Source organism: Silene latifolia, chromosome 2 (assembly GCF_048544455.1).
Source record: "Silene latifolia isolate original U9 population chromosome 2, ASM4854445v1, whole genome shotgun sequence".
Taxonomy (NCBI): Eukaryota; Viridiplantae; Streptophyta; class Magnoliopsida; order Caryophyllales; family Caryophyllaceae; genus Silene; species Silene latifolia.
In genome coordinates this window covers 173,065,834-173,085,668 of record NC_133527.1, presented here as the reverse complement: position 1 = coordinate 173,085,668, position 19,835 = coordinate 173,065,834, and the positions used below count along the sequence as shown (strand labels likewise).

Sequence of the window (19,835 nt, the reverse complement as noted above, 5' to 3'; positions counted from 1 at the left end):
TAAATGACATAAATATATAAATCTAAAAGATTATGTGTATTATAGCCCACCATATTTATAGAATATGCTAAAAATAACTAAACTTTATTTTAGGAAATATGTTTAGGTGCGTACAGTGTGACCACCTTTATGAGTACAGTGTTACCATTTTAACAAAAATACAAAAGAATCTTAACTAATTGAAGAATTATAATCCATTATTCAAGATTTTAGAGCAATTAGATTCAATTTTAGGGTTTGTGTATACAAAACTTAATTTGTCTAGCTTAAAAAAAGGGTATGATATGGAAAGAAAATGAAAAAAAAATGTCTGTGAAAGAATAAAATTCGTATGTAAAAAATAATTGTTTCTCTCCTTTGAACATTGCTCCATATATATTAATGAAATTGACAAAGTATAAGGTATATTGAGTGTTCAAGATTATTATCCAACCCAAACAAGAAGCGTTAATTTTTATTCTGTTACGAAGTAACCCATCTACTTTAATATTAATGAACGATATTATCAATTCTAAATATTCTCACAGCATAGGATGTACAGTGGTATACCGGTTTACCAATTTCTCAAATAATATGTAAAGAAATAGACGAAAATAGGGGAAAGATTTTTGTATTGCATTGACGTGCTTGATACAATGAGAACGACAAGTATATATAGGTTTACAATATGTACTAAACCCTATATTCTACCGACATAATATAAACGATATAAACCGAAATATGGAAACAAATAAAACCGTATCAAAACATATCTCGTAACACCCCCCCCCCCCCTAAGTTGGAGCGTGGGGATCAACAACGCCCAACTTGGATAACAAATGCGAGAATTCACGCACTCCCAAAGCTTTCGTGAGCATATCAGCAATTTTATTAGAAGTGTGAACATACTTTGGAGCAATCAGGCCATCTTGTATGGCGTGGCACACGAAATGACAATCAATCTCAATATGCTTGCTCCATTCATGAAATATGGGATTACGCGCAAGGTGAAGGGCCGCTTGATTATCACAATACAATACCGCAGGATCTTTGGTGGACACACGAAAAAACTCCAAAATCCCAAGTAACCATTTAACTTCACAAGTGGCTGTGGCCATAGCTTTATATTCAGACTCAGCTGAAGAAAGGGAAACGGTGTGCTGTTTCTTTGTCTTCCAAGAGACATGACTAGTACTCAAGAACACACAATAAGCAGTCAAAGATCGGCGTGTCAAAGGACAACTCGCATAATCAGCATCACAATAGACCGATAAATCGAGAGGAACATTGGAACGAAACAACAAACCTTGGCCAGGACTGCGTTTCAAATATCGTACAACCCGTAATGCTACATTCCAATGGGTCTCGTGAGGCTCATGCATAAAACAGGAAAGAATGTGAACATTGTACGACAGGTCTGGCCTGGTATTAGTTAAATAAATGAGACGACCAACCAGCCTGCGATAAGATTCCGGGGTAGTGAGCAATGCATCATCAGCTAGAGCGAGCCTGTGTTGCTGTTCAACGGGCACAAGAGCCGGTTTACTGCCAAGTAAACCCGTCTCAGTCAAAATGTCGAGAGCGTATTTTCTTTGACAAAGGAATATCCCAGTTGAATTTCTCGCAACCTCAAGTCCCAAAAAATATTTTAATGCTCCGAGATCTTTCATATGGAAACATGAGCTTAAATAGTCCTTGACACGACGTATAGCTGTGGCGTCATTACCGCCAATTACAAGGTCATCTACGTAGACCAAAATATATATCTCGACGCCAGAAGTAAAATAAGTAAATAAGGAATAATCGGACCTACATTGCTCAAAACCGTAGCAAACCAGGGAGGCCGATAGCTTCTCAAACCAACAACGAGAAGCTTGACGGAGACCATATAAAGACTTTTTAAGACGACAAACTTTACCTGGCGTATCGACGGAATATCCAAGAGGCAATTTCATGTATACTTCCTCTTCTAAATCGCCATGAAGAAAGACGTTATGCACATCCATCTGATGTAATTCCCATCCTCGGACTGCAGCAATGGTGAGAAAAACGCGAACAGTAACCATCTTAGCAGTGGGTGCAAAAGTCTCGAAAAAATCAACCCCTTCTTCTTGACGGTTTCCAAGAACGACAAGGCGAGCTTTAAATCGTTCAATCGAGCCATCTGCTTTCAACTTTATCTTATAGACCCATTTATTACCAATGGCTTTCTTACCTATGGGCAAATCAACAATGTCCCATGTACCATTGCGATGTAAAGCATCCAATTCGAGGTTCATGGCATCACGCCATCGACTATCTTGCACGGCCTCTCGAAAGGAATTGGGCTCGACACAAGCATCAACCGCAGCTACAAAAGAACGATGACGAACGGAAAATTTATCACTAGAAACATAATGTAATAAACAGTAGGGCGTACCTGATGAAGATGATGGAACGTGATCACTGGGAGAGGGGCTATATTGTCCGTCTATGCGCAAGAGTCGGGCATTCACAGTGACATATTCATCCTCACTATATTTGGACCACGGCACATGAGGACGTTTCCCTCGGCCATAACCGTCCTGCTCAGCTATTGACGAAGTATTATCGACAGTCCCTGGGTGAGTATTGGGATGCTCTTCATGCACGGGTTCGATAACGGGCGTACCCGGTTGGACCAGTTCCTCAGCTGAAACACGGGTCTGGTCTGTGTCTCCAATTGCATCAATACCAACATCATTCAACAGCAATTCATCATCAATAATATCAAAACGTGTATCGTGCACATGTGGACTCGGTATGATGGGCGAATTTGTTTGTGCGAGTAAATAGGGAAAAACATATTCGTTAAAGACGACATCCCTTGACACAAAAAATTCTTTAGTATCCAAATCGTATACCTCCCATCCTTTCTTACCGTAAGGAAACCCCACTAGCATACACCTTCGACTACGAGCCCCAAATTTGTCACCGTCTTTACGCGGATATCTCACATAACACAAACAACCAAATATACGTATATTATCATAACTGGGCAACTTGCCAAACAATAATTCATATGGGGTACGTCCCTTTAGCAAAACAGAGGGAGTCCTATTAATTAAATAAGCGGCACTTATAACACATTCTCCCCAAAAATCAATAGGAAGATTAGCTTGAAATCGCAAAGCTCTCGCCACATTAAGAATGTGACGATGTTTTCATTCAACCCTCCCATTTTGCTGAGAAGTACCCACACAAGTCGTCTGATGGATAATCCCATGACTAGCAAAGTAATTTTTCAAACAAGTAAATTCAGTCCCATTATCAGAACGAACCACTTTCACATCCATATTAAATAGACCCATACAGCCCAGGAAAAATCATCAACAATGGTCAAGAAATAACGACTTCCACAAGACGAAGGGGTACGATAATCACCCCACAAATCAACGTGAATTAATTCAAAAATAGTTGTCGCTTTATTATCACTTGTATGAAATCGTTCTCTTGTTTGTTTCGCACGCAAACAAATATCACAAGTCTCATCAAAATTCTTATTATTGCTAACAAAAGGTAAAAGATTCACTACTCTCTTTGAAGGATGTCCTAACCGCGAATACCAAAGAAGCGCTTCATCCGTGTCCTTTCGTGCAGCCATGGCACGCGCACTGCCGACCCCTTGAAGTAAATATAGCCTCCCTCTTTGATCACCCGTTCCAATCGTCTTCATCGAGACGCGGTCCTGTATAACGCACACATTGTTAGTGAAACTTACCGTACAATCAAGTTCTAAATTAAGCTGATAGACGGAAACCAAGTTACAATGAAAATCAGGAACAAAGAGGACATTTAATAATTTCAATTCGGCATTGACAGTAGCATTGCCTTGTTTCGTGGCTTTAGCAAACTTGCCATTCGGAAGCGTAATCATACAAGGTTCAATATCTTGTACGTTCTCCAATACATCGTAACATCCGGTCATATGATGCGTGGCACCAGAATCAAGTAACCAAAAATAATTATTGTCCGTCTTACCATTCATACGTGTATTGGAAGTCGAGGCTTTGGATGTATTCACATATGCTTCCCGTTTTTCTTTTGGTACGCTGACGTACTCTTCCTGGTTCTCAGCATTACTATCATTAACGCGAGCACTATGCGCTCCTCGACCACCACTTCCTCCATAACTGCCACGTCCACCGCGTCCACCACCGCGTGTTCGATCCCTCCATCCTTTCGGGTACCCAATAATTTCATAACATCGGACTCGTGTGTGCCCGTATTTGTTGCACTTGTCACAGTAGGGTCGTTGTGTATCGACCTCCCTTTCTTTTGCTTCCTCTGTTCTCGGCTGAACAGGGGTTGTTGGCTGGAACCGAGCAGCAAAGCCAACGGGTTCAGCTCTCGTCTCGCCATCACGAGTCCCTGCTACTTTCGGCTTCAATTTACCACGAACTCCCTCTTCTTGTATCAAGGTGGAGTAAGCCCTATTAAGAGATGGTAAGAGTTCCTGCAACAAAAGATTAGACGAAACAACCGAGTAATCAGAACCAAGCCCCAATAAGAAATCGTGTAATTTGCTTTGATCACGCTTCTTCTCGAGTTGCTTGTTAATCCCACACTTGCAACCAGTACAATCGCAAGTCGGGTCCTTGTCAAATTTATCGAGCTCATCCCAATATCGTTTGAGCCGTCCAAAATATTCGACAATGGATTCATTGTCGCCTTGCTTACAACCTGCAACAGCAGCCTTCACGCGATGTAGTTTTGGACCGTTACCGATGCTAAAACGTTGTTCTATATCGTCCCATAGCGCCTTAGCTTCCTCAACATAAGTAATCGACGAACCAAGGCTTGGTTCAATCGTGTTGAAAATCCAATTGACTATCATCGCATTCACCATATACCAATCTTCAAGGTCTTCAGAATTATCGGTTGGTTTCTTAATCGAACCATCGATGAAGCCTGTCTTTTTCTTCGAACGAAGCGCTCCCTTCATCTTCACTGCCCATTCATCGTAATTATCTCCTTTCAACTCGACGACAATCAATTTATCTCCTGATTTATCGGCAGTTGATAGGAAATACAGACTGAGCTTTGTGTCTTTTGTCATATCGTCAAATTCAGAATCAGAATTTGCGTGTGTACCGTCAGATTCTAAATCGTAATCTGCGTGTATGTCGTGCTTACTAACAGCGCTTGAGGTTTCAGTATCTCCCTCTTTGCTGCTCATGTAATGCTAGAAAACCTAGCTCTGATACCATGTAAAGAAATAGACGAAAATAGGGGAAAGATTTTTATATTGCATTGACGTGCTTGATACAATGAGAACGACAAGTATATATAGGTTTACAATATGTACGAAACCCTATATTCTACCGACATAATATAAACGATATAAACCGAAATATGGAAACAAATAAAACCGTATCAAAACATATCTCGTAACATAATATTTGTATATAATCTTAAATGGCGGCGTCAAAAAGCCTCTACGCTTTGTATAAAGCGGTGCACTTCTCATATATTGGTAAGCTTATGACATTTTCTTATAGTAGAAAATATTCTCAATATATACAAAAATACATATTTAAGAAGCTTTTTATACACTAGGTGAAGGAAATGTAGATTCATATGCATACTAACATACTCATATATGTCGAAATTAATTTGTCATAAAATTAAATGTGGATTTTATGCATGCAAACAATATAAAAATAGAGGAGAAATCATGTCCTTACATTGATGATTTCGGTATAATGGGCACAAGAGAGATCACCTTTCTCTCTTGTTCTTGAGCTTTCCCTTATGGAAGAACAAAGATCCAAGTGTAGGATCTCTCCCTAAGCTTTATACCCAAGACTTTCTCTTAATTTAATTAATATTACAAGAACTAGTATAATATTAATTAGGTAGAAAATTGAACCAAAATATTTCTAAAACACTTGTATATTTCGGTTTTTGGGGAGGAAGAAGATGGGAGTTTTTATCTCTCTAAAACTCTTATTTTAGATTGTGAATAGAATGAATAATACACTAACTAAAAACTAAGTAGTGTATATTAGAAAATATAAGACAAAACCCTTCCCTTTCTCTCTTGGAAAACCGGGTGGGTGGAGGTCTTTTAGGGGAGCCAATACATGCCCATATTTGTCTTCACAAGGTTAATAGGGTTGCATGGCTACTTTGCTTTTTAATCATTACGTTTACCACTAAATAAAACAATTAATTAGCTTAAACCTCTCTTATTATTTCGGTCCATTTGATAATATGGAATCCATATTATTTTTGTCAATTGTCAATATGTCACATGTCACATGTCACATAAATTTGTCATGTATTTTTAACATATTAAAAATCAACATATTATCAAAAATACGTCACATACAAAAATTGACTTAGTAATATCATAATTACTTGTACCAAAATATTTAACCACTTATAAATCACAACTGATTGTATTTATAATAATTCATTCAATTTAATTGTTACATTAAACAATTATTTCATCCGAGTAATGATACAATTCAATTACTCAGACCGTATCTCATTTAATCACATTTCAATTTGATACGTAAATTTTACTTCCAAAATCGTCCGTCAATTTTCAAGTAATTTAATTAACTCGCAACATTATACGATTAATTAAATAATCAATTAAGAGTGTTGCCCTATAGGTATGACCTAGGGGTCAATCGATCACCACCGTCGCACGACAATAATGTCAAACTCTAGTCACCAATCATTACCGATATATGTTGACCATTGACATAACAAAATTACTTCCCAATTGTATTCTTTTTAATGAGATTTAAACATGTGATCATCATGATCAACAGTCGTGATCGCATTATTGTCAGAGGACACATATTCCAACAATCCCCCACTTGTCCTCGACAAGTGTGCGTCACCAATTCTCTTGTCCTATTACTATCTCCCACTCAATGCAAGGTGTCTTTCAGGTCGTACTTGCAAGTGATCATATCGAGAGTGGTTTCCTCGATCTGGAGAATAACTGATTGACCGGACTTATCTATCATAGATACTTTCCGAGCGTGGCCACGCATTTCCAGTTCATTACTCCTCGAGTGGACCTGAGATATTGTTATAACCCTGACTAGGGGTGGACAATTCCTATCGCACTCATTCCCTTCGACTAGCCACAGCCATCATAACCCAAAATATGCCCATTTGACCCCATTTACGAAGGTCGTAGTAACACAAATCAAAGTTAATCAAATCGTGCCATCTTAGGAGAATAGTCTTTAGTCAAAAGAATCGACTCATTTGAATACTATAGTAGCTCTCGCCACGACCAGGCTATATAAATTTGCCATAACTCTATAAGCGGTCATTAGGCCCGACAAAATGTTCCTAACAGTCTGCCTATGTGATCGACTAGTCATCTCTCATGACTCTATGGCACTTGAACTTGCCATCAATCGCATCACACTCTAGTCACTTCGAGACGTCGCCTCATATAAGTAACTATGGGCAAAAACAATGTTAATCCATGTTCACTTTAACGGGGTTCAATTGTCTCTACAACCCGTTTGGATATAACAATTGTTAGGCCCAGTTTAGCCTGGTCTGACCATAACCTGGCCTGACTTAACAATTCTGACTGATCAAGACAAGGACCGGACAAATCTAACTGTTATCCAGCTGTTGAGAAATATTATAACAAGCAGGCCACTAAATCCTGGAAGAAGAGCCTGATGGTCGGTATGGAATAGCTTGGCAAAGTATTGAAGCAGGCTGGATTAAGAAGATAAACAAGAAATATAATTGTATAAGTCAAATAACCGTGCCCTATTCTCAAGGAAGACCAAGTCCAAACTTAAAACTATATAATCTATGAATTTGGACGGAAAGAAGAGGAAAGGCTATGAATTGGTTGAGATTGAACGGTCAAGCGAGTAAACAGGAGCATGCCCTATTAATCCTAAGAATGCTCCTAAAATGGAGAATGACGTTAAAGAAAAAGGCAACGGTAGCATTTGTAGAACTATAAATAGCAAAGTCTAATAATTGTAAAGATATTCAATTTTGAGTCAATTATTTTTACACCTTATCTCTTTCTACTCTTGAATATTCAGATTTACATACAATATTGTACTCGGCTTATCAAGATAATAAAAACGTTATTCCTTATACTTAATTCTTCCTTTGTTATTTACTCATATTATTCCAGATATATAGAACTAGATACCCTGATCACTAAATTATCAAGCCGGATTCCTTCTAGTAAAATCCTGCTAAAACAATTGGCGCCCACCGTGGGGCATCTAGTTCATCAACCAATAAAATCCTCCTTATCATCTCTCATTTAATATTCACACACAAAAATGGTAGAACTTACCGCAGAACAACAATTAGCGGCTGCCCTGGCCAAGATCAAAGAATTGGAAACAATCCAAGAGAAGGCGGCCAGTGAAGCAATCAATAGGTCAAGGAATCGAGTCTAGCTGAAAAAGAAATTGGAAAATCAGGCTTCGGGTTCCAGGACCAGATTCGAACCAGGAACTCCATTCTTATCCATTATCAAAAACATAGACTTCTCTAATTTTGGAACCCCGGAGAAGGATACCTTATCCGGCACTCCAACCATTCCCAATGATGAGACAAACAAAATCAAGCAAAGAATAATGATGGCTATGCTTCAAGAAATTCAAAAACTCCACAACAAAATAGAAAATATACCCGGAGTACTGGACCACGTGGATCAAGTAGAAGTTGACAGCTTTGCAGATTCACCTTTTGCAGATGAAATTGCAAAGATTGATCTTCCCAAGAAATTTACTATCCCATCCATGAGAACTTATGATGGAACCTCTGATTCACAAAATCATGTTGCCATATTCAAACAAAAAATGTTGGCTGCCTCGATACCCAGTGAGCTCAGGCAAGTCTGCATGTGCAAAGGCTTTGGCACAACCCTGACCGGAGCAGCATTACAGTGGTTTATCAATCTACCAAACGGAGGTATCAAGAATTTTGCAGAATTGATCAATGCCTTCAATCAACAATTCGCAAGCAGCAGAGATATGGCCAAGAGACCCAAGAACTGCTTCAGGGTAAAACAACTTCCCGAAGAATCTCTCAAAGAATTCCTGGCCAGTTTGTCAAAGAAAAGGTGGCCATTCCCGGATGCGATGAAGAAACAAAGAGAGAAGCATTCGACAAGGAGTCCTCGCTGACAAAGTGACATCTATGCAGATCGACCAAGAAAGCATGTCCAACCTTTGCCACTTTGTCCAATCCATCGCCTTAGAGCATGTCGATTAGAAGAAGATCTCAACTTCCGGACGAACTCATCCGGAGGAAAGCAAGGCTATGGACACACCAACGAGAAAAGTTCCTACCGAAAGGAGGCAATCCCGGATCGACCCTATTCTAGGCCCGAACGATCCAAGTCAATATGGCACAAGAACACAAAGGTAACCTTTCTAGCCTCCCAACTATTCCTGAATATAACTTCTCTATTAATACTGCAGGATTAATCAAACGCCTGGAAAACCTGGGAGATACAGTCAGATGGCCAAAGAAATCTGATAACCCCAGGAAAGATCCAACGAGATGGTGTGACTTCCATCAGGATATCGGACACACAACGGAAGAATGCATCCAACTCAGGAAACAGGTGGCATATCTCCTAAAGAAAGGCTACTTGAAAGACATAATCCAACAGCCAAAGAACAAAGATGAAGGACAAAACAAGAGAGACCCTCCTCCTCCTCCTCCCATCTATGAAGTCAAATTCATAAATGGAGGATCGAAAATCAGGGACCCACCACTCGGCCGCCAAAAGAATATCCAGGGAATCCGACTCCAACCTCTTCCCAGGCCAAAGTCATTGCCTGCTATTACCTTTGATGACTCGGATTTGCAGGGAATATCAGATCTACACCATGACAGCCTGGTAATCACCATGCAAATCGGTACAGCAAAAGTGTCAAGAATCCTGATAGACGGAGGCAGCTCAATCAACCTGGTGATGCTTGACGTCCTTAAAGCTATGAAGATAGACGAAGGAAAGATCATCAAAAAATCCAGCGTCCTGGTTGGATTCAGTGGAGAAACAAAGAACACCCTGGGAGAAATCAGCTTGCCTACCTATGTGGAAGGCGTGGCTTCATATGAGAGATTTGGAGTAATGGATTGCCTATCCTCGTATAATGTAATCCTGGGCAGACCATGGATCCACAATGTCAAAGCAATCCCATCAACATACCATCAATGCGTGAAAATTCCAACAGAATGGGGGATAACCACCATCAGAGGAGAACAAAGGACGGCTCAGGAATGTTACACTCAGGCTTTGAAACCCTCAAAGTCAGGTAAGTCCCTTGCATAACAATTAAAGTCACCTGTCAGGGAGGAATTTATAGCACAAACACAGATGGAAACAGGAGAAGTCACATTAGATCCAGAATTCCCTGACAGGAAAGTACTTGTAGGGTCAGATGCACCCGACTCAATCAGACCAAATCTGGTCAGCTTTCTCAAAACTAAAATGTCTTGTTTTGCTTGGTCGCATTTTGATATGACTGGTATAGATGCTGATGTTATTACTCATAAGTTGAACACTGACAAATCTTTTAAGCCTGTACGACAAAAAAAAAAGAAAATTTGCTTTGCAGAGAGGCACGAAATCATCAACCAAGAAGTTGACAAGCTACGGACATGGGAATGATCGGGGAAGTAATGTACCTGACGGCTTGCAAACGTGGTAGTTGTCCAAAAGAAAAATGGCAAATGGAGAGTCTGTGTAGATTACACAGACTTAAACAAAGCCTGCCCAAAAGATCCATTTCCCCTACCACACATCGATGCAATGGTAGATGCCACTGCAGGCCACGAAATGTTGACATTCATGGATGCCTCCAGCGGATTCAATCAGATAAAAATGCACCCAAAGCAGACCAGAAAGCACACCTTCATCACTTTGAAAGAGGTATATATTGTTATACTGCTATGCCCTTTGGATTAAAAAATGCAGGTGCAACCTACCAAAGGCTAGTCAACATGATGTTCAAAGATCAGATAGGAGACACCATGGAAGTCTACATAGATGACATGGTAGTCAAATCAAAAAAGGCAGAAGACCACGTCAAAGACCTGGAAGTAGCCTTTCAAATACTGGAAAAATTCAACATGAAGCTCAACCCACAAAAATGCCACTTCGGAGTCTCAGCAGGCAAATTCCTGGGCTACATGGTGACAAAAAGAGGAATAGAAGCCAGCCCTGAACAGATCAAAGCTATCCTGGAGCTAGAACCACCAAAGACAGTCAAAAGACATACAAAAGTCAGATGGAAGGATAGCGACCCTAAACAGGTTCATTTCAAGATCATCAGAAAGATGCAAATCGTTTTATAACCTGCTAAGGAAAAACAAGGACTTCCAATGGACCCCTGATCATCAGGCTGCCTTTGAAGACTTGAAGATATACCTATCCTCTCCCCCCTTGTTGGCAAAACCAGTCAAAGATGAACCCCGACAAGATACCCTTCGATCCACGTAAATCGCTATCAGTGCAGTCCTGGTCAAAGAAGCAGACGGACAACAACACCCTGTCTACTATGTAAGTAAAAGTCTACTGGATGCAGAGATCAGGTATGGATTACTTGAAAAATATGTCTTAGCTTTAATTATGAGTTGCACAAAATTAAGACCATATTTTGAAAGTCACCCAATAATAGTCAGAACCAATCTTCCTATCAAGTCTGTACTTAGGAAACCTGAATTGTCCTGGACGAATGTGCAAATGGTCATCCACTAAGCACATACAATATAACATTTGAACCAAGGACAAAGAATTAAATCACAAGCATTGGCCGATTTTGTGGCTGATTTTAGTCCGACCCTAGAACCCGACCTAATAAAGGAAGTAAATAAACCGACCAAATGACCAAACAGACCTAGAATGGACCCTATTCATCGATGGTGCAGCCAACATGAGGGGCACAGATCAAGGGTTAGTACTAAAATCGCCACAGGGGGATAAGATAGCACAAGCTATTAGCTGCGCATTTGAGGCCACCAACAATGAGGCAGAATATGAAGCCCTGATAGCCGGATTAAAGGTATGTATTGACCTCGGTGTGCAAAACCTAAAGGTACGCACTGATTCCCTTCTTATCTCCAACCAAGTAAATGGAATATATACTGCAAAAGACTCCAAAATGATACTTTATCTAGACGTTGTCCGAATTTTAAAAGAAAAATTTAGAAATTTTAATATTGATCAAATACCCAGGGATTTGAATACCCAGGCCGATGCCTTAGCCGGCCTAGGATCCAACTTTAGTCCCCTTGACTTTGACAAAATACCCATCATGCATCTATTAGAACCTGCAATAAATAAACAAGATGAAAGTTTCCCAATCTACATTGCTAATTCTTGGACAAAACCTTACTATGACTGGCTACAACAGGGAATCCTTCCCTTAAATAAGCAAGATGCCAGAGCACTAAAAATAAAAGCTGCTTCATATACTATTATTGACAACGTGCTTTTTAAGAAATCGCAGGCCGGGCCGTATCTCAGATGCCTGGAACCACAAGAAGCTGAGCAAATATTGTCTGAAATCCATGAAGGATACTGTGGAAATCACAAAGGTGGAAGAAGCCTGGCAAGCAAAGTACTCAGAACAGGATATTATTGGCCTACCTTGAGAGCCGATTGCCTGGATTTTAGCTTTAAATGCAAAGCTTGTCAGATTCATGGACCATATATCCATCAGCCATCTGAAGAACTACATTCCATATCCGCACCCTAGCCATTTATGAAGTGGGGCATGGATATAGTAGGAAAACTACCTCAAGCACCCGGACAGAAAGTTTTCATGCTAGCAATGACTGATTACTTCTCCAAGTGGATAGAAGCTGAATCATACAGGCAAGTCAAGGAAAAGGATGTCATAGCATTCATCAAACACAACATCATATGTAGATATGGCATCCCCTCTGAAATAATATGCGACAATGGCACACAATTTGTGGGAAAAAGAACAGCAGCCTTCTGTCCTCAATGGAACATCAATCTGGTAACATCCACACCAGGATATCCAAAAGCCAACGGTCAGGCAGAATCCAAAGAATAAAGTGGTAATCACCGCATAAAGAAAAAGCTGGAAAGAAGAAAAGGTAGATGGGGTGAAGAGCTCCCCCTGGTCCTTTGGGCTGACAACCACGCCTAAAACATCCACCGGCCAAACCCCTACTCCTTGGTCTATGGATGTGAAGCGGTAATCCGGGTGAGGTGGACATTCCATCACCAGGATGTAGCCTGAACACAACAACAAACAATATACCTCTAATGGAGGATAGCCTGGACTTAACAGAAGAGCTAAGAGATGCAGCAAGCATTAGATTAGCAGCATATCAGCAAAGAGTAGCGAGAAGCTACAACAAGACTGTCAAAGCCAGAGTATTCAGGGTAGGAGATCTTGTCCTCAGGAAAGTCTTCCAAAACACAAAAGAAAAGAATGCTTTGCAAATTGGCCCCAACCTGGGAAAGCCCCTATCCGATTGATTCAATAGTCGGCCAGGAGCTTATAGATTACGAGACCACTGACGGCGAAATGATCACAAGAGCCTGGAATATTACACATTTAAAACTATTTCACATGTAGAATATATCGCACAATCCAGGTATAACTTTTTACTTTAAACACTTCTTGCCTGAAAACTACGTGTATGATACTTGCAGTTATATGAATAAATGCCATATATGATTTCTTCAAAATTATGTGCCCCAGTACTTATCTATGTTCTCATATTTACTTAGTGAAATCTTCAACACTTGTTTTACATATTGCATCTTATTTAAAACAAATCTTAAAGATTGGGGCCACCCCACCAAATATCCAACTGATATCCAAAATTCAGGTTGCAAAACAGCCTTTAAATATTGAGCTCAACATAACATACAAAATCTATTCCTAGATCAGATGACATAAATGGGTCATAAGCCCTCCAGGACAGCAAGGGACATAAGCCCTCCGCACAGGCAACAACCCCACCCATAACACATTAAATCGGCCAGATCCAAGATAAAAACGGCCTGATCCAAATCGAATAATCGCGGCGAGATCCAATGCGTGTCCAACATCACAAAAGTACCTTGTCAAAACACAAAAAGAAACAAAACAAAGACCAAATATTTATTCACCCAAAATAATTGGTCCTACCTAATAACCATCCATTCCAGGGGCATTCCCCCTGGATGGGCCAAAATTAAAAATTAATAAATATTCATTCCAGGGACATTCCCCCTGGATAGACCAAAACCCAAAAGAAAAAACTAAGCTATTTTTGAGCCAAGAATCGACTCACAACCATCCACCATTTCCGATCACCGACTTTGCCTTGGAAGGAGGAGAATCCACTTCTTCTTCTTGCCCCATACTGGCCAAATCAGGATACTGAGTGTCCAAAGCCATCTCATCCCGGTCCGGATTCCAATTAGCCCGGATTCTCGATCTCTCATAGCATCAACCCGCCTTTCCCGAAGAAGTATTGAGCAAAGATCGGCCAACCTCGCCTCCACCAATTCCTTTTCAGCAGACAAGCTCCTCATTCTTTCTCAACGATCCCGCATTGCCTGCTTCTCGACCTCCAACTCCACTCCGGCTGACCCTTCTCGATTTTTCGCAGACCACCTCACAAACTATAGCGACCCTGGTTGACTCTCTAGTCAGCCGCCAACCGAGATTGGAGTACTACTTCATTACCCCTGGATGTGTGCAAGTCACGGTTAAGTTTATCCAGTTTTTCCTCCAAACTAGAAACCCTGGCCTGGCATCTCTAAGGCGACAAGCGAGCTTGACCATCCAACCCCTACATACATACGAAATCAATTAGCCAAATACAAGGTAAAACAAAAAGCACATAAACAATTAAAAATATCCCTTTACAACTAACCTCCCTAGCCTGGGAAGCAAGTTCAGACCCCTTGTTACAAGAGAAGTCCGAATAGAAACCACCCTGGTAGACGACTCAAGGGTACTAGCGACAATAGCTGGTCGCTCATCTTTGCGAAAAACTCATCTATCCGAGCCCGGCATCATCCATGTCATCAATCCTAGCAGGCACTTGCACGATACTCCCGATTGGTGAGCGGGATAGGTCAAGCTCTCCTTCCTCCTCTGCCAAGATATCATCTTCCCTCTTTCTTTTCGAGCCTGGACAATCTCCTGAAATTACCCCGGGAAGATCTTGAAGAGGTCAATCTCGAAACCAGGATATCAAGCGTTTTGTCGCTCCCACTAGTCTCCCGGCTCTTGGACTGTTCGGAATCCTAGCCACCCCACCTTCAAATCCTTTGCGAAAAAGCTGGCCACCTAGCGAGAAGACCTAAATACTGAATATATAAAAAATATACGTGAATGTCAAGCAAAGAACGACAGAAGATAACGGCCAACATAAAAGCATACGAGAAGACGTACGGAGAAAGAGCGGAGAACTAGGCTTGCCTTTGGGTACTCTTACCCCAGTCAGCTTGGTCTTCATATACCGGGGCAACAACTCCCTACCCAAACTAGTTGGCCAGGTCCTCTCCTCCTCAGGAATAGCAAGGAAAGCTTCTATCCTGGAAACAGCCTCCTTATCAAGGGGATCACAACTCCAATCAGGAGCTGCAAAAACCGTCAAAGTTACACAGGTAAGAATCAGAATCCGTTAATTTCATATAATATATATTGCAAAATAAAAAAGTACAAGGAACCTACCACTCTCCAAGGGAGGATATCTCAAATAATCAAAGCCTGATCCCAAAGTCTCAGTCCGGACAAACAGGAAAGTCTTTGCCCAATTCTTATCATCTCCAGAATCCAGGTTAGTAATTAATGGGGACATTTTCGATTTTATTCTCAAATTAAAACGACCATCAACAGGGTTTTTCATATGATAAACTGCCTTGATATCATTAATAGTAATTACAAGATTATGTTTAGCACATAAATTTTCAATAGAATGGACAAGTTTCCAAACCATTGGCATAATCTGAAAAGGTGACACCTCCATAGCACGAATGGTATCAATCATCAAGGGAGTAAAAGGTAACTTACAGCCTGCTTTGAACGCCCATTCAAAAATACAGAACCAGCCAGGTGATACCCAGTTAGCCCTGACCGGACAAGACTCAGGGATCCATACCTCAGTAGATTCAGGAATTATTTTCTTCTCCCTTAGAATCTTGTCATAGTTTGTTTTTAGTAAATTCTCCTTAGGGAAAGAAGAATCCAGAGATTGAAGAGCAGTAAAAACAGAATTCTGATACTTGAAAGCCACAGCACGAGCAGGAGGGTCAATTTCCCTTACCTCCTCCTCTTGGATGTCTGTGTGTTCAGGCTCAACAGCAGCAGCAGCTCTCTGGGATGAAGGACGCTTTTTGGCTCCCATATTTCTAAGTGTTTGATTTATTATGATTGAAATTGTTGAGAAAATACAAAATAGCAGAACAGGATTACTGAGAAGAAGGGAAGAATTTCAGAAGAATTTCAGAAGAATTTCAGAGGAATATTCAGCAAAGAAAGTGGAGGAAATTTGGTGAAAAATAACCTTGCCCTAAATACCGTATTTATAGGAGATGAATAACGGCTTGAAAAACCTAGGAATCGCAAAATTGTCAGCATGATGTCATTTAGCTGTTGCAGTGTTCAACGGTAAGTAGGAGTCTAAGAGTCACTGAATAAATATGACTCTTCTTATTGTTTAACCCGGTAAAGTTGACATCTCACCCCTGGCCGGATCCAGCACGGGTAAAATGTCAAGGGGCAATTGTTAGGCTCAGTTTAGCCTGGTCTGACCATAACCTGGCCTGACTTAACAATTCTGACTGATCAAGACAAGGACCGGACAAATCTAACTGTTATCCAGCTGTTGAGAAATATTATAACAAGCAGGCCACTAAATCCTGGAAGAAGAGCCTGATGGTCGGTATGGAATAGCTTGGCAAAGTATTGAAGCAGGCTGGATTAAGAAGATAAACAAGAAATATAATTGTATAAGTCAAATAACCGTGCCCTATTCTCAAGGAAGACCAAGTCCAAACTTAAAACTATATAATCTATGAATTTGGACGGAAAGAAGAGGAAAGGCTATGAATTGGTTGAGATTGGAACGGGTCAAGCGAGTAAACAGGGAGCATGCCCTATTAATCCGGCAACAGCTCCTAAAATGGAGAAAGACGTTAAAGAAAAAGGCAACGGTAGCATTTGTAGAACTATAAATAGCAAAGTCTAATAATTGTAAAGATATTCAATTTTGAGTCAATTATTTTTACACCTTATCTCTTTCTACTCTTGAATATTCAGATTTACATACAATATTGTACTCGGCTTATCAAGATAATAAAAACGTTATTCCTTATACTTAATTCTTCCTTTGTTATTTACTCATGTTATTCCAGATATATAGAACTAGATACCCTGATCACTAAATTATCAAGCCGGATTCCTTCTAGTAAAATCCTGCTAAAACAACAATGTAGAAGGTGAGTTAATAATAACTCAAACGACAAATGTCGACATCACACTCGGGTAGTCAATATCATATTACAACCTTGTGATGTATATTGTCAGTGTAAACACTTATTGATTGTAATAGAAGTTTAACATCCCATGTGTCCATGTGTTCAAACTTCTTACACTTGCAATCTCCTTCATATTCATGTTCTCTCTCATAGCATGAATCTTACCAAGTACACATCAAGGTTCACGACCTTGGTTTCGGTTCTTTAACTTGAAAGAACTTTCTTATCGACTATCACATAACGAACGAATTTGCGATGAATAATATAACTTGTACTGATCAAGTATTTCATCCACACACAATGCACTAGGTATATGTTTTGTAGTATCTTGTAACAATTTGTCAAGATTATTAGCTTAGTACTTCTCACAAGTCCTAGCTTAACTAGGAAAGATTATCTTGAATGACCTCTTATTCAACCAAGCATCTTTCCAAAACTTCTCATTTCTCTTTCTAGGCTTGAAAGATTTGGGATTCTCATAAATCCTTATATGTGCTCGGATTTTCTACAATATGTGCAACCTCTTAACACATAATGGAACATTCCGTCAAGCACCAAAATCGCTCATCGGATTCTACTTGAGAATTCATGACGTTTCTATTATGGCTCACCAATCAATCATCATGCTCTTACGCATATGATTTATAATTGGACATGTACATGATTATTCTAATGGCGGAAACATTAGTTACTAATAATCATGAGATCAACCGTTCATGGGTTCAATGAACGACCATGACTGCTAATGGCAATTCCATTTTCATCTACATGAATAACCTATGTGAATGTTGATACGATGTGTATCTCTTAATACTAATCCGACATCTCTTGATGCAATTGGATTCATCATTGTCCATTTTCATCCAGAATTGAAAACTCAAAAGCTTCTTTATGAAAGAAGATATTAGCTCGTCATTCTTTAATGAGTAATGAGTTTTATACATTCAAGGATGATAGCTCCCACTAAATTCCATGTCTTCACATGAGAATTTCCTAACTCCCACTCAATTCTACACATTTCGAGATTGACTTCTCAATCGAAATTTATTCAAGAATTGAAATATAAATCGCATTGCCAAGTTATTAGGATAGAACCATATATGTTCCCATCATATCCTTTCAAAATACCTATTTTGAAGTGGTCTCATCTTAACCTTACGGAAAGAGATTTTAAATCTCCAACACACTCATGTCATAATGATGTGTAGTAATGTCATTTTTAAATATAAACAATATCTAGAATACGTCCTTCACAATTACCCTTTTGGAAGGAGGTTTAACCATTTCATAGGGAGGTTAAGCAATGACATTTGCGTGGTTAAAACTTTGGCCATTGAAGATATCGGTATATCAATCCTTGCAACTCGATCATAACTAGTATGTTACTATGATTCATTTAGGCTCTTAAGTAAATCTCAAGGTTGAAACTATTGGTCAAATGCTTCATAAACTTAGTCAAAAACTTGTTTAGACTTTACATTAGTCATTTTCTTCCAAAACTCTCTTTTGGTCTCCTCGTGTAGTTATCTTGAGAATATACTCTTATGTTTACTACACTTGGTCTCTTTAGTTATATAGAATTAACTTGAGACCATAGATCTCATCTATTCGGCATACTTATGTAAATAGATATACCTTCATTCAAATCATTTTCTCTTGCGTAGATCTTCACTTACACAAGTACACAATTTTATCTTGCCTTGTGTGTTGTGTCCTCATTTTTCTCCCACTCTATATTTAGAATAAATACACTAAACATTCAAAGATAGCATATGAGACACAAATTAATGATGTTGAAGTATAAGGAGAACTATCTCATAGATAGACTAATAGATATTGATTTCATATGTGTACTTGGTGATTGACATACCTTTAAGAGAGTTCATAGACTCAAAATTGCTTCATAAATGATCATACACAAGCCTTAAGCATGTGGACATATAATGAAACCCGTCATTATATTTGTCTATTAGATCACTTTAAGTGAATAATCTTATGTTTCAAAACGCAAGCATTTTAAAGAAGAAATTTAGAACATTAAAAGGATAAATGATCAAACGGGTGACTTGGGTTGCAAACCAAGTCACCATCATCCAAAATACAACTCATTATCCAAAATACTTTTCCATGTCGAACACGGAAACTTAAAGTTCTAAAATCCAAAACATTACTTAAAATAAGACAATGAAAAACAAAGCTCCATAAAAGCTATCCTTAGCTTCTCCATGGTTTCTCATGCTTGTTTTTCTTTTCCTTTGTCTTTGCTTGGTGGAGGCCCTATTTACAATAAAAAGGGAGATACATTATCACAACTTTGCATCATAATACCATAGTTGAATTAGAAACATAA

At 39.5% G+C, this 19,835-nt stretch overlaps 1 protein-coding gene across 1 annotated transcript; it reads right to left on the bottom strand.

Moving 5' to 3' along the window:
• Positions 1-3,283: 3,283 nt before the first annotated feature.
• LOC141641649 (uncharacterized) lies at positions 3,284-5,176 on the bottom strand. Its single transcript, XM_074450304.1, has one exon. It carries the CDS (start codon positions 5,174-5,176, stop codon positions 3,284-3,286), a length of 1,893 nt encoding a protein of 630 aa, XP_074306405.1.
• Positions 5,177-19,835: the final 14,659 nt, after the last annotated feature.

What these genes read in the sequence shown, in the direction of transcription:
- LOC141641649 (XM_074450304.1), bottom strand. Translation starts at nt 5,176, where the DNA reads ATGAGCAGCAAAGAGGGAGATACTGAAACCTCAAGCGCTGTTAGTAAG.